The sequence below is a fragment of the Scyliorhinus torazame genome, chromosome 3, assembly GCF_047496885.1.
Source record: "Scyliorhinus torazame isolate Kashiwa2021f chromosome 3, sScyTor2.1, whole genome shotgun sequence".
NCBI lineage: Eukaryota > Metazoa > Chordata > Chondrichthyes > Carcharhiniformes > Scyliorhinidae > Scyliorhinus > Scyliorhinus torazame.
The window spans coordinates 198,140,111-198,154,105 of record NC_092709.1 but is presented as its reverse complement, the minus strand read 5'-3'; the positions used below and the strand labels follow the sequence as shown (position 1 = coordinate 198,154,105).

Below are 13,995 nucleotides of genomic sequence, written 5' to 3'. Positions count from 1 at the left end.
ATCTCCCCTCAATTTAAAGCTATGTCCCCTCGTGCTAGACATCACCATCCGAGGAAAAAGGCTCTCACTGTCCACCCTATCCAATCCTCTGATCATCTTGTATGCCTCAATTAAGTCACCTCTTAACCTTCTTCTCTCTAACGAAAACAGTCTCAAGTCCCTCAGCCTTTCCTCATAAGATCTTCCCTCCATACCAGGCAACATTCTGGTAAATCTCCTCTGCACCCTTTCCAATGCTTCCACATCCTTCCTATAATGCGGCGACCGGAATTGCACGCAATACTCCAAATGCGGCCGCACCAGAGTTTTGTACAGCTGCAACATGACCTCATGGCTCAGAAACCATGAGCCTACTTGTGACAATTAAGATTATTTTTTTAAAAATACAAAACATATTATAAGCTCCCCAGCCTGTAGTGACCCATAGTCCATTTTTATGTTTCTCGCTAGTTTAGTATCATATGTTTTCTTTCACTTGATCAGTTTCTTGGTCACCCTTTGTTGAATTCTAAAATGCATCCAATTCTCAGGCTTACTACTTTAAAAAGAATGTTATAAACCTCTTCCTTTGATCAAATGCAATCTTCTTGTTAGCTACGGTTGGATTATCTTTCCTGCTGGGGTTTTATGCCTGAAAGGAAAGTAGCTTTGTAGTGAACCATGTATTCATTATTTAAATTCTAGACATGTCTAAACTACCACCCTAATTTTTAATGTAGTTTCTCAATGTAACATCACCCCGTATACCTTTGTAGATACCTTTCTTTAGATTTAAGACTCTAGTTTTTGATTGGAATATATCGCTTTCAAACGTAATGTAAAATTCTATTGTATTATGGTCACTCTTCTCAGAGGATCCTTTACAAGAGTATTAATTAGCCCTTTCTCATTGCACAATCCTGAATCCAAAATAGCCGATTCTTTAGTTGGTACCTCAACATACTATTCTAGAAAGCCAACTCGTATACGTTCCAGAAATTTGTCCTCCATAGTATCCATGCTATGTATTAGGTTTACCAGGTCTATACATAATTTGACGTCCCCAAGATTACTGCATTACCCATGTTATACAGTCCAAAGATGTGCAGGTTAGGTGGATTGGCCATGATAAATTGCCCTTAGTGTCTAAAATTGCCCTTAGTGTTGGGTGGGGTTACTGGGTTATGGGGATGGGGTGGAGGTGTGGGCTTGAGTAGGGTGTTCTTTCAAAGAGCCGGTGCGGACTCAATGGGCCGAATGGCCTCCTTCTGCACTGTAAATTCTATGATTCTATGATTCTATGATTCTATGCTATGCACCCTAATTTCCTGATTTATTCCATGCTTTGCATTATCACTACTGTTTGGTCTATAAACAACACCTACTCATGTTTGCTACCTCTTGCTGTTTCTTAGCTCCAATCAAACTAATTATACAGTATCCTGCTCCTCGCAAAACTTTGCTTTCAGTTCAAGGTTGTTACTGTAGCTTCATTTAGGACTCTATAGTTTTAGAAATACAGCACTCACAGCCTATCTGTGTGAGAGGCAGAGAGTGAGTGAGAGAGAGACAGTGAGTGAGTGAGTGAGAGAGACAGTGAGTGAGTGAGTGAGAGAGAGACAGAGTGATTGGTTGAGTGAGTGAGAGAGGGACAGAGAGACTGAGTGAGTGAGTGAATCAGAGAGAGACTGAGTGAGTGAATCAGAGAGAGACTGAGTGAGTGAGTGAGAGAGACAGAGTGGGTGAGTGAGTTAGTGAGTCAGAGAGAGACATAACGAGTGAGTGAGTCAGAGAGAGGGACAGAGTGAGTGAGTGAGTGAATCAGAGAGAGACTGAGTGGGTGAGTGAGAGAGAGACTGAGTGAGTGAATCAGAGAGACTGAGTGAGTGAGTGAGAGAGACAGAGTGGTTGAGTAAGTTAGTGAGTGAGTGAGTCAGAGAGAGAGAGACAGTGAGTGAGTGAATGAGTCAGAGACAGAGTGAGTGAGTCAGAGAGAGACAGAGTGAGTGAGTGAGTCAGAGTGACGGAGTGACTCAGAGAGACTGAGTGAGTGAGTCAGAGAGACAAAGTGAGTGTGAGTGAAGCAGAGAGAGACTGAGTGAGTGAGTGAAACAGAGAGAGACTGAGTGAGTGAGAGACAGAATGAGTGAGTGAGTGAGAGAGAGACAGTGAGTGAGTGAGTCAGAGAGAGACAGTGAGTGAGTCAGAGAGAGACGGTGAGTGAGTGAGTGAGTCAGAGAGAGACGGTGAGTGAGTGAGTCAGAGAGACAGTGAGTGAGTGAGTCAGAGAGACAGTGAGTGAGTGAGTCAGAGAGAGACAGTGAGTGAGTCAGAGAGAGACAGTGAGTGAGTCAGAGAGAGACGGTGAGTGAGTGAGTCAGAGAGACAGTGAGTGAGTGAGTCAGAGAGAGAGTGAGTAAGTGAGTCAGAGAGACAGTGAGTGAGTGAGTCAGAGAGACAGTGAGTGAGTGAGTCAGGAGAGAGTGAGTGAGTGAGTCAGAGAGAGACGGTGAGTGAGTGAGTGAGTCAGAGAGAGACAGTGAGTGAGTGAGTGAGTCAGAGAGAGAGAGAGAGAGAGAGAAAGAGAGTGAGTGAGTGAGTGAGAGAGTGAGTGAGTGAGTGAGTCAGAGAGAGACAGTGAGTGAGTGAGTCAGAGAGAGACAGTGAGTGAGTCAGAGAGAGACAGTGAGTGAGTCAGAGAGACAGTGAGTGAGTGAGTCAGAGAGAGATAGTGAGTGAGTGAGTCAGAGAGACAGTGAGTGAGTGAGTCAGAGAGACAGTGAGTGAGTGAGTCAGGAGAGAGTGAGTGAGTCAGAGAGAGACGGTGAGTGAGTGAGTGAGTCAGAGAGAGACAGTGAGTGAGTGAGTGAGTCAGAGAGAGAGAGAGAGAGAGAAAGAGAGAGACAGTGAGTGAGTCAGTCAGTCAGAGAGAGACAGTGAGTGAGTGAGTCAGAGAGACAGTGAGAGAGTGAGTCAGAGAGAGACAGCGAGTGAGTGAGTCAGAGAGAGACAGTGAGTGAGTGCGTCAGAGAGAGACAGTGAGTGAGTGAGTGAGTCAGAGTGGCCCTGAGTGAGTGAATGTGTGAGTGAGTCATAGTCTCTGCCTGTAATCATTTTCCTGTAATTCATTCATTAAGTTTCTCTGCAGACTCAGGAAGATAGCACTAACAGCCTTTCCGGAGAGAGAAAGCATGTCCTTGTTTTCCTGTGTCCAAGTGTCAAACTAAAAACTTCAGGTCTCTGAGAACCATCCCACTTGGACAGGATCCAACCACCACCTGCGACTGGGCCGAGTACAGCCTTTTGTGCCAACCCAGCCAGTCAATTAAACAGCCCATCTCTCCCTCTGGTGCCGACAAGTCTGAACCTCCTGTTCAAACTGCAGGACACTAGCAGAATGTTATCTCTGGTATCTTTTGAATTCCCCATTCTGTCTGCTGCTTGACTTAAAGATACATGTCCATTAATCACCCACGGGCCAAAAATGATAACGGCAAAATAAAAGAAAGGGGAAATAATGGAATAAACAGGAAGGACCGTTACATAACTCCCTCCCCAAAAGAATTAAACAATAGAGCATGGACATTTCATTATGAGGTATTCAAGACATAAATCACAAACACATATCCATCCAATCCATCCCATTCTAAAAGTTCCTTTCACAGTCTACATTGGTAATTAGTTAGCCCTTAAACACATGACAAAACGACTGCAATCCCATTATCTTTTCAGGGAACGCGTACAATTTTAACATTGAATTGTTATAATAAACTCCAACGGAATAACCAGTTTTAAATTTTTCTATAACTACAGGTGTGTTATGGTCTGTATAAAGTAAGCTTTGTTTATTGCCATGTCAGACATATACTTTAAAATATTAAAGTCACACTGCCCCTATCCCCAGGTCACTAGCACCTGTGGCCACTTTAATGGCCTGAAAACATCTACGGCATCCAGCACTGGCCTCCAATCTCCCAAAATCTACTTAGCGTTCAGTGGACCACAGCATTTCTGATCATTTCTGCATCATGTCCAACATGCACTGTATTTCAGTCTCTAACTGAGTCAGTCTCCGTGGTTTTAGTCAGGACGGATGTGGCTTTAATGGTTCAGAATATTTTATGTCTACATCATGATTTGTTAAAGAAGTGCCCCCTGGTGTTTCCCTAAACCTCTGTCTCTATGTTTTCAGTATCTTTATTATATCTTTCCGCTGCCCTTCTTTAAATAGGCAAACCTCTTTTGTCCCAAGATGTATGTACTGGTTAATTGTACTAGCGGAGGATCATTCAGTGCACTGTCTCCCTCTTCTCCGACCTCATTCTGCCCATTACTGTCTTCTCTCATTGCTTGTACCACCTGACACACTAGTCCCTTTCCCTCCTCCTCCTTACGATAGTATTTCTTTAACGAGTTTATATGTCACAAGCAGTCCTTCTTCCTACGGTCTGGAGTACTGATCAAGTTACCTCACGGGGCAGCACGGTGGCGCAGTGGGTTAACCCTGCTGCCTCATGGCACCAAGGTTCCAGGTTCGATCCCGGCTCTGGGTCACTGCCCGCGAGGAGTTTGCACATTCTCCCCGTGTTTGCGTGGGTTTCGCCCCCACAACCCAAAGATGTGCAGGATAGGTGGATGCTAAATTGCCCCTTAATTGGAAAAAAATGAATTGGGTACTCTAAATTTATTTTTAAAAAGTAAGTTACCTCACACTCATTCTCCTAACCACCTTATAGCATCCACTGAATTTCACCTTCAGAGGTTTACCCTGCGACAGCAACAATGCTAATACCTCATCCCCAAACTGGAAGGACCTGGATCTAGCTTGTTTCTCCGCACACAGTTTCATTTTGGTTCCGTAATCCTTTAAATGCTCCTGGGCGACCTGACAGGCTCCTGTGAGTCTTCCCAGAAATATAGACACGGAATCCAATATTGAGGACTTTTCCTCTGGTTTTAGAAACTTCTCTTTCATCAATTTTAATATTTCATGGTCATAAACCCACTCAAATGGGTGAAACCCAGTAGATTTGTTTGGAGAATCTCTGGTGGCAAATAGTAAAAAATCCAATTCTTTGTCCCAATCTCTTAGATAGTCATGGCAATGGGCCCTAATTGTGGTCTTGAGAGTCTGAAGATCCCTCTCCAAAGCTCCCTGACTTTGTGGATGATATAACTGCTCGATACACAAACCACAAATTATGCCCTGGAAAGATTTTGACATGAAGTTAGAACCCTGGTCCAATTGGACTTCTAAGGGTAGACCATACCGCGTGATAAACTGTGTGAATTTAGTCACTATTACCTTAGCTGGAATGGTTCACAAAGGTATAGCTTCCGGAAACCGAGTAGTCATATCCATGATCATAAGAATGGACTGATGCCCTGTCTTCGTTTTAGGCAACAGTCCTACACAATCTACTGATACCCGACTAAATGGTTCCTCAAACATGGGTATTAATGCTGCGGGGTTAATCACATGCTGTGGTTTACGTATTACCTGACAGGTATGGCAGGTTCTACAGAACTGTACTACATCCTTATGCAGTCCTGGCCAGGGAAAATGCCTGTTAACTGATGCCTGAATTTTCCGAATTCCCAGATGTCCTGCCATGGGTATCTCTTGCACTACAGTATGTCCCTACAGTACTCGGGCGGTACCAGTATCTGATGAACAACCACCCATTCTTCGTTTGCAGGTCTATGAGGATGCACTTCGTTCTGAATGTAGCCACACTCTGAACCCAACCCCCCACCGTCCCCCTCCCCCCCAATCTTAACTTCTGTGAGAGCTGACTGTGCCAATCTCTGGGTCTGCTTCCAGAGCCACAATTAAGGCAGTCCTACCAAAGACATCATCAGAGTTATCCTCATTCTCAAAGACAGGTTTGGCTACTCTACTCTGATTGTGGTGTGACTTTAATCTCTGGTGGAGATCCTTGTTTAGCCATCACCCTGATTACCACACACAAGGGAAAACATTTTGGAAATTTTTCCTGCAACTGTTCTGTCTACTTATTTTCCATCAGACTTTCTGTGATCATGCGTGAAGCTACAGCCTTCACTCCTGCCAAATCATTTCCCAAATCTAAGTCTCCTCCGTCCACTGGTAACTTCTTAACCACCCCGGTCATTATTGGACCTGACACTAAATCACACTCCAATCATACTTTATTCAATGGAACTGGGATATAATCTCCACTTATCCCAGTCAACAATGCCTTAGCTTTCATCAAACTCTCTGGAGTGAAAACCAAATCCTTCAATTTTGAGTAGCACCTGTGTCCCTTAAGATAATTATGGGTTTGGCTACATCAGTTGAGGAAAAGGTGATGATCTTCCCCAGAGACTCAAACCCTACATATCTCTCATCTACCTCATTCCTCACACCTGCTCCCACAACAGTGCGTAGCACACATCTCCTTAGTCCAGTTAAAGTTGCAGTCTGCTCTGTAGTATTACCTTACTTTCAGTTCAAGGGTTGTACTGTAGCTTCATTCAGGCCTCCGTGGTTTTAGAGACAGAAAGAGAGAGAGAGAGAGAGAGAGAGAGAGAGAGAGAGAGCGTGTGTATGTGTGAGAGAGAAAATGAGAGAGAGAGAGAGAGAGATTGGCCTGGCAACCATTTTCCTGTACAAGCATTCATCCAGGTTCTCTGCAGCCTCAGGAATACAGCACTCACAGTGTTTCTGGAAAGAGCGCAAAAGTACGTCCTTGTCTTTGTGTCCAGGAGTCAAACTGAAACCTTCAGTTCTCGGAGAACCATCCCACTGGGACAGAATCCAACCACGTCCTGCAATCGGGAAGAGTATGGCCATCTGCTCCCAAACAATTAATCAGACAGCGTCCCAGCCCATCTCTCTTTCTTGATTTGATTTATTATTGTCACATGTATTAGTATACAGTGAAAAGTGTTGTTTCTTGCATGCTGTACAAACAATGCATACCGTACATAGGGAAGGAAGGAGAGACTGCAGAATAAAATGTTACAGTTATAGCAAGGTGTAGAGAAAAGATCAACTTGATACGAGGTAGGTCCATTCAAAAGTCTGATGGCAGTAGGGAAGAAGCTGTTCTTGAGTTGGTTGGTACGTGACCTCAAACTTTGGTATCTTTTTCCTGACGGAAGGTGGAAGAGAGTACGCCCAGAGTGCGTGGGGTCCTTAATTATGCTGGCTGCCTTTCTGTTGACAGAGTCGATGGATGGGAGGCTGGTTTGCCTGATGGATTGGGCTACATTCACGATCTTTTGTAATTTCCTGAGGTCTTGGGCAGAGCAGGCTCCATACCAAGCTGTGATACAACCAGAAAGAATGCTTTCTATGGTGCATCTGTAGAACTTGGTGAGAGTCGTAGGTGACATGCCAAATTTCCTTAGTCTTCTGAGAAAGTAGAGTCGCTGGTGGGCTTTCTTAACTATAGTGTCGGCATGTGGGGACGAGGATAGGTTGTTGGTGATCTGGACACCTAAAAACCTGAAGCTCTCGACCCTTTCTACTTCGTTCCCATTGATGTAGGCAGGGCTATGTTCTCCACTATGCTTCCTGAAGTCGATGACAATCTCCTTCCATTTTGTTGACATTGAGGGAGAGATTATTGTCGTCGCACCAGTTCACCAGATTCTCTATCTCATTCCTGTACTCTTGTCTCGTCATTGTTTGAAATCCGACCCACTACTGTGGTGTCATCAGCAAATTTGAAAATCGAGTTGGAGAGGAATTTGGCCACACAGTCATAGGTGTACAAGGAGTATAGTAGGGGGCTGAGGATACAGCCTTGTAGAGCACCGGTGTTGAGGATGATCGTGGAGGAGGTGTTGTTGCCTGTCCTTACTGATTGTGGCCTATGGGTTAGAAAGTTCAGGATCCAGTCGCAGAGGGAGGAGCCGAGGCCAAGGCCACGGAGTTTGGAGACGAGTTTCGTAGGAATGATGGTGTTGAAGGCTGAGCTGCAGTCGATAAATAGGAGTCTGACATAGGTGTCTTTGTTATCTAGGTGTTCCAGGGTAGAGTGCAGGGCCATGAAGATGGCGTCTGCTGTGGACCTGTTGCAGCGGTAGGCGAACTGTAGTGGATCAAGGCAATCCCGGAGGCTGGAGTTGATTCATGCCATGACTAACCTTTCAAAACACTTCCTGATGATGGATGTCAGAGCCACTGGACGATATTCATTAAGGCACGCTGCTTGGCTTTTTTTGGTACAGGGATAATGGTCGTCTTCTTGAAGCAGATAGGGACCTCAGATTGTTGTAAAGAGAGGTTGAAGATGTCTGCGAATACTCCCGCCAGCTGATCTGCGCAAGACCCGAGTGCCCGTCCGGGTACCCCATCCGGGCCAGTGGCTTTCCGAGAGTTGACCTTCGAGAAGGCTGCTCTGACGTCTGCAATGGTGATCTCAGATACAAGTTCATCCGAGGCTTCTGGGGTGGAGGGCTTGCTCTTGCTGACCTCTTGTTCAAAGCGTGCATAGAATGTGTTGAGCTCATCAGGGAGGGGTGCATTGGAGCCGGTGATTTTACATGCCTTCACCTTGTAGCCCGTTACGTCTTGCAGACCTTGCCATAGTCTGCGGGTCCGTGTGACTAGCCTGGGACTCCAGCTTGGTCCGGGACTGTCTTTTGGCATCTTTGATGGATCTCCTTAGATCATATCTGGCTTTCTTGTATAGGTCAGGGTCGCCTGACTTGAATGCCTCAGACCTCGACTTCAACAAGTAGTGGATATCCCTGTTCATCCAGGGTTTTCAGTTGGGAAACACGCGGATTTGTTTCTTTGGCACACAGTCTTCTACACACTTACTGATGAAGTCAGCTACTGTAGTGGCGTACTCATTCAGGCTGGTCGCAGTGTTTTTAAATACTGCCCAGTCCACTGACTCTAAGCAGTCCCGTAGGAGATCATCCGATTCCTCAGACCAACAATGCACAACTTTCTTTGGCAGATTCTCCCACGTCAGTTTTTGCTCATAGGCCGGGAGTAGGATTTGCCAAAGTGTGGGCGGGCGATAGAGCTACTGTATGATATGTTTGATATTTGTGTAGCAGTGGTCCAGGATGTTTGGGCCTCTGATGGAACAGGTGATGTGTTGGTGGTAATTTGGTAGTATGCTCTTGAGCTTGGCCTGATTGAAGTCCCCAGCTACAATGAACAAGGCCTCGGGATGTTTCGTTTCAAGGCTATTTGTGGTGGTGAATATTTCGTACAGTGCGATTTTCACATTCGCATGGGGTGGGATGTAAACTGCCGTCAGGATAACGGAGCTCTCTGGTGCCAACAAGTCTGAAGCTCCTGTTCAAACTAGCAGAGATTAGTAGAATGTTCTCTCTGATAACTTCTGAATTCCCCATTCTTTCTGCTGCTTTACTTAAAGGTACATGTTCATTAATCAACCATGGACCAAAATGATAATGGCAAAATAAAAGGAGAAATAAGGGAATAAACAGGAAAGACCCTTGCAGATAGGAAAAACAGAAATGCGGAAATTTCTTAAAAGATAAGAGATTGGGAAGCATTGATGTCCAAATGGACCTGGGTATCCTTGTTCACAAGTCACTAAATGCTAACTTGCAGGTTTAGCAAACAATTAAGAAGGCAAAGGATCTGTTGGCATTTACTGCAAAAGTCTTTGAATACAGGAGCAAATAAGTCTTGCTGCAATTGTCTAGAACCTTGTTGAGACCACAGCGGGAGTACTGTGTACAATTTTGGCCTACCTTCCCAAGGAAGGATATACTTGCCATGGAGGTAGTACAACAAAGGTTCATCAAACTGATCCCTGGGATGACAGGATTGTCCTATGAAGAGAAATTGAGCAAACCAAGCCTATATTCTTGAGAGTTCAGAAGAAAGTGAGGTGAACTCATTAAAACGTTCAAAATTCTTACAAGATGATAGATGCAGGAAGGATGTTTCCCGGCTAGGGGAGGTGGGAACTAGAATGATAGAATCCCTACAATGCAGGAGGCCATTTTGGCCCTCGTGTCTGCACTGACCTTCTGAAAGAGCGCCCCACCTAGGCCCACTCTCCCACCCTATTCCCGTAACCTCACCTAACCTGTAAATCTTTTGTCTCAGAGTAAGACATAGGTCATTTAGGACTGAAATGAGAAGAATTTCCTTCACTCAGAGGGTGGTGAATCTTTAGAATTCTCTACCCAGAGAGCTGTGGAGTTTCAGTCATTGAGTAAATTCAAAGTAGAGATATTAAAGATGTCAAGGGATATGGGAATAGTATAGAAAAATGGTGTTGAGGTACAAGATTAGCCGTGATCTAGCTGACTGGCAGAGCAGGCTTGAGGGCTGAGTGTCCTACTTTTACTTTCTATGCTTCTAGGATATCATGTGACAAGCCAACCCTTTGTGTTTAAGCACCTATTTTCTCTGCATAACAGGACAATAACAGTAAAGCTAAAGCAACAAGACCCTGAGAGTTGCTGGTCTGTCTGTCTCTCTCCGCCTGTCTCTCCATCCAACTAGCATGTTTTGAACCCTGTCTGCAGACTTTTATTACCCAGGTGCAGCAGGATCACCGAATGCTGAAGAAAGCCTAGTCCACAACCTACAAGATCCATACCGCTTTAATGTTATTGCACTCTAAATTACTTAGTTTAGGAGGACTTCATCCTCGCCAAGTTGTAGTGTAATCTCTTTGTGTCCGTGTGCGAATGTCGTGTGCGTGCATGTATGAAAACAGTGGGTTTTTTTTTTGTTATTTTACTTAGACCAGATTAGGTACAATAAAAACTATCTTTTAAAAAAAATCTCAAGAAAACTTGTCTGGTAGTGTCTTGTATGGTCACAGCACGTAGGCAGTTGGACAGTCATGGAATTGGCAAGTATATCCATTTTTAAATTAAACTGTGTGGTCAAACAAGGGCAGCACGGTAGCACAAGTGGATAGCACTGTGGCTTCACAGCACCAGGGTCCCAGGTTCGATTCCCCGCTGGGTCACTGTCTGTGCGGAGTCTGCACGTTCTCCCAGTGTCTGCGTGGGTTTCCTCTGGGTGCTCCGCTTTCCTCCCACAGTCCAAAGACGTGCAGGTTAGGTGGATTGGCCATGATAAATTACCGTTAGTGACCAAAAAGGTTTCGAGGGGTTATTGGGTCAGGATGGAAGTGAGGGCTTAAGTGGGTCAGTGCAGACTCTATGGGCCGAATGGCCTTCTTCTGCACTGTATGTTCTATCTTCTATAAGGATGGGGAAAAGAAGGTACCATTCGATCCTTCCTAACCTGATTGTAACAACAGACATTCACAAAATATATGGTGGTTATGCTTGAACAACTACAGTAGCAGTATATGCAGGAATTATGGATTTAAAAAAAAAAACTTTTGTAAATTTAGAGTACCCAATTATTTTTTCCAATTAAGGGCCAATTTAGCGTGGCCAATCCACCTAACTTGCACATCTTTGGGTTGTGGGGGTGAAACCCACGCAAACACGGGGAGAACACGCAAACTCTACACGGACAGTGACCCAAAGCCAGGATTCGAACCCGGATCCTCAGCAGGAATTATGGAATTATAGCATTTTGTCCATAAAAGTATCTCACCAGCTCTGTTAATCCCTTAACAACGTGCCTCTGCTTCAGGTTCGTTTCCCCATCCAAATTGGAGGTTTCAGTGTGGCAGATCCCATCAACATCAGTGGAGTACAGTAGCACCATATCTGCAGGAATGATCTCATTGCACGATAACTGGATGAAATCCCCCACATAAACTTCCTTCCACCATTTCGCAAGGTACTTTTTGTGGTGTCTGGAACAAAAGTACAACAGCATCTCACCAACAAAGAAGAACTCCCTGGATTTGAATTAAAATAACAATTTTCATTTGTGATATTCCAGTTTATTCTGTCAGCATGAATCATATTTTGACAGCGCCAGAAAGGGATACATCAATATCAGTGAAAGCAAATGGATGAATCACTCTTCAAATAACTCCAGGTGACAATTAAAGATCATAGAGTGGCAGGAGCACAGGAGGTGGCCACTGGGCCCATTATGTCCATGCTGGCTCTAAGTACAGCTCAGCTAATCCCACTCCCTTGCCTTTCCCTGTAGCCCTACAAATATTTTCTCTTCAGGTGCTTATCCAATTTCCTTTTGAAAGCCACAATTACATTTGTCGCTACCACACTGTCAGGCAATACATTCCAAATCCTAACCACTTGTTGTATAAAAATATTTCTCATCATGTCCCTGTTGGTTCTTTTGCCTGATATTAGTGTAGTCTGATTCTCAACCCATCCACCAATGGGAAGGGTTTCCTTTTATCTACTCTGTTTTGATCCTTCATGATTTTGAACATCTCCATGAAACCTCCTCTCAACATTTTTTTCTGAGGAGAAACCCCAGGTTCTCCAATGTATCCATTTAACTGAAGTTCCCTCATCATTTTCCTAAAACTTTTCTCGATCATCTCTAATACCTTTATTGGGCTGAGACAGTGTTTTATGAAATATTCAGCATGACTAATCGTGCACAATTTTTAAAATAAATTTAGAGTACCGAATTATATATATTTTTTCCAATTAAGGGGCAATTTAGCATGGCCAATCCACCTAACCTGCACATCTTTAGGTTGTGGGGGTAAATCCCACGCAGACATGGGGAGAATGTGCAAACTCTACACGGACAGTGACCCAGGGCCAGGATTCAAACCCGGGTCCTGAGCGCCGTAGTTCCAGTGCTATCCACTGCGCCACATGCCACCCTATAGTGCACAAAATTAAACTGAGTCCCAAGTTCTATCTGGAAGCAGACAACTTTTATTTTTTTAAATAAATTTAGAGTACCCAATTAATTTTTTCTAATTAAGGGGCAATTTATCGTGGCCAATCCACCTACCCTGCACATCTTTGGGTTGTGGGGGTGAAACCCACGCAAACGCGGGGAGAATGTGCAAACTCCACACGGACAGTGACCCAGAGCCGGGATCAAACCTGGGACCTAGGCACCATGAGGCTGCAGTGCTAACCACTGTGCCACCGTGCTGCCCATGCAGACAACTTTAATAGTAAAAGAAGCAACTTGCAACATAAATGACACCTGGCATTATTTTCTCTGTGATTCTAGTCAATTGGAAGTGAAGATTAAAGTAAATTGTTCGCTGACCAAGATTGACAGGACTGTGAAGAAGTTACTTTGCATGTAAACATTCCATTACCCAAAGTTGCCAACCTGCTATTTTTTTTTTTTTTTTAAAAGAGATGCTGACCTTCAATTGTCCTATTCACAAATGTACCCCAAATGTTTGCATATTTTTGTCACACACCCACAATACGTTGCACACCAATTCTGTGCACTTGCAGTTACATTTCAAATTTAAAAGATAGATGTTTTGTCGAGGTATCGATACATAAACAGAGACGGGAGAAATCTAGCTACATATACATAATGAACTCATTAAAAAGAAAGTTTGCTGTCAAATCCGGCATAGCAATCTTGACCAGTCTGAAATATATTGGAATATCAATGACAAACTCTGAAAAAACAAACGGATCCTTGCACACTATATTTTATTACAAAAATGTTTCATCTATTGTGGCTGTTGACTATAGCTAGGGCCTACGACATCAGTGGACTCTTTAAAAGTATAGCAACTATGTAGTTGCAAACAACCTAATTTGACCTTATCCAAACTCTAATGGTGTCTACATGCAATGCGTGTGTGGGCAAAACTCTCTTCCAATTTCTGCTGATTTTGTCTGTGTATCGCAACAATAGTCCACTCTTTGCATTAATAATCAGGTGTTCCGTTCCCTTTTGCACTGTCTGTCACAGCCGGGGAAAGGGGTGCTGTCTGTAAAATCTGATGTTTCCTAGCATGTATTCCAGATTCCTGTGCCACATACATGCATTGCAAGGAGTTGATCCAAGGCCAGGCTGTCCCCTCTAATGCTGCCCTTAAACATTATGTGAAGTTGCTCTCATCCCATAAAAACATTGGATGAAAGTGATCCATTGTGATCAGGTGTTTCAGGCTGTCTGATCTGTCAAACATTCATTCAGGCAGC

General features: G+C 44.1%; 1 protein-coding gene across 1 annotated transcript in view; it reads right to left on the bottom strand.

Annotated features, from left to right (window-relative positions):
- atp10d (ATPase phospholipid transporting 10D) overlaps window positions 1-13,995 on the bottom strand; it is a 375,226-nt gene that overhangs the window by 193,486 nt on the left and 167,745 nt on the right. Inside the window, 1 exon segment of the mRNA XM_072496710.1 lies at window positions 11,531-11,735. Coding sequence (XP_072352811.1) covers window positions 11,531-11,735 — 205 coding nt within the window.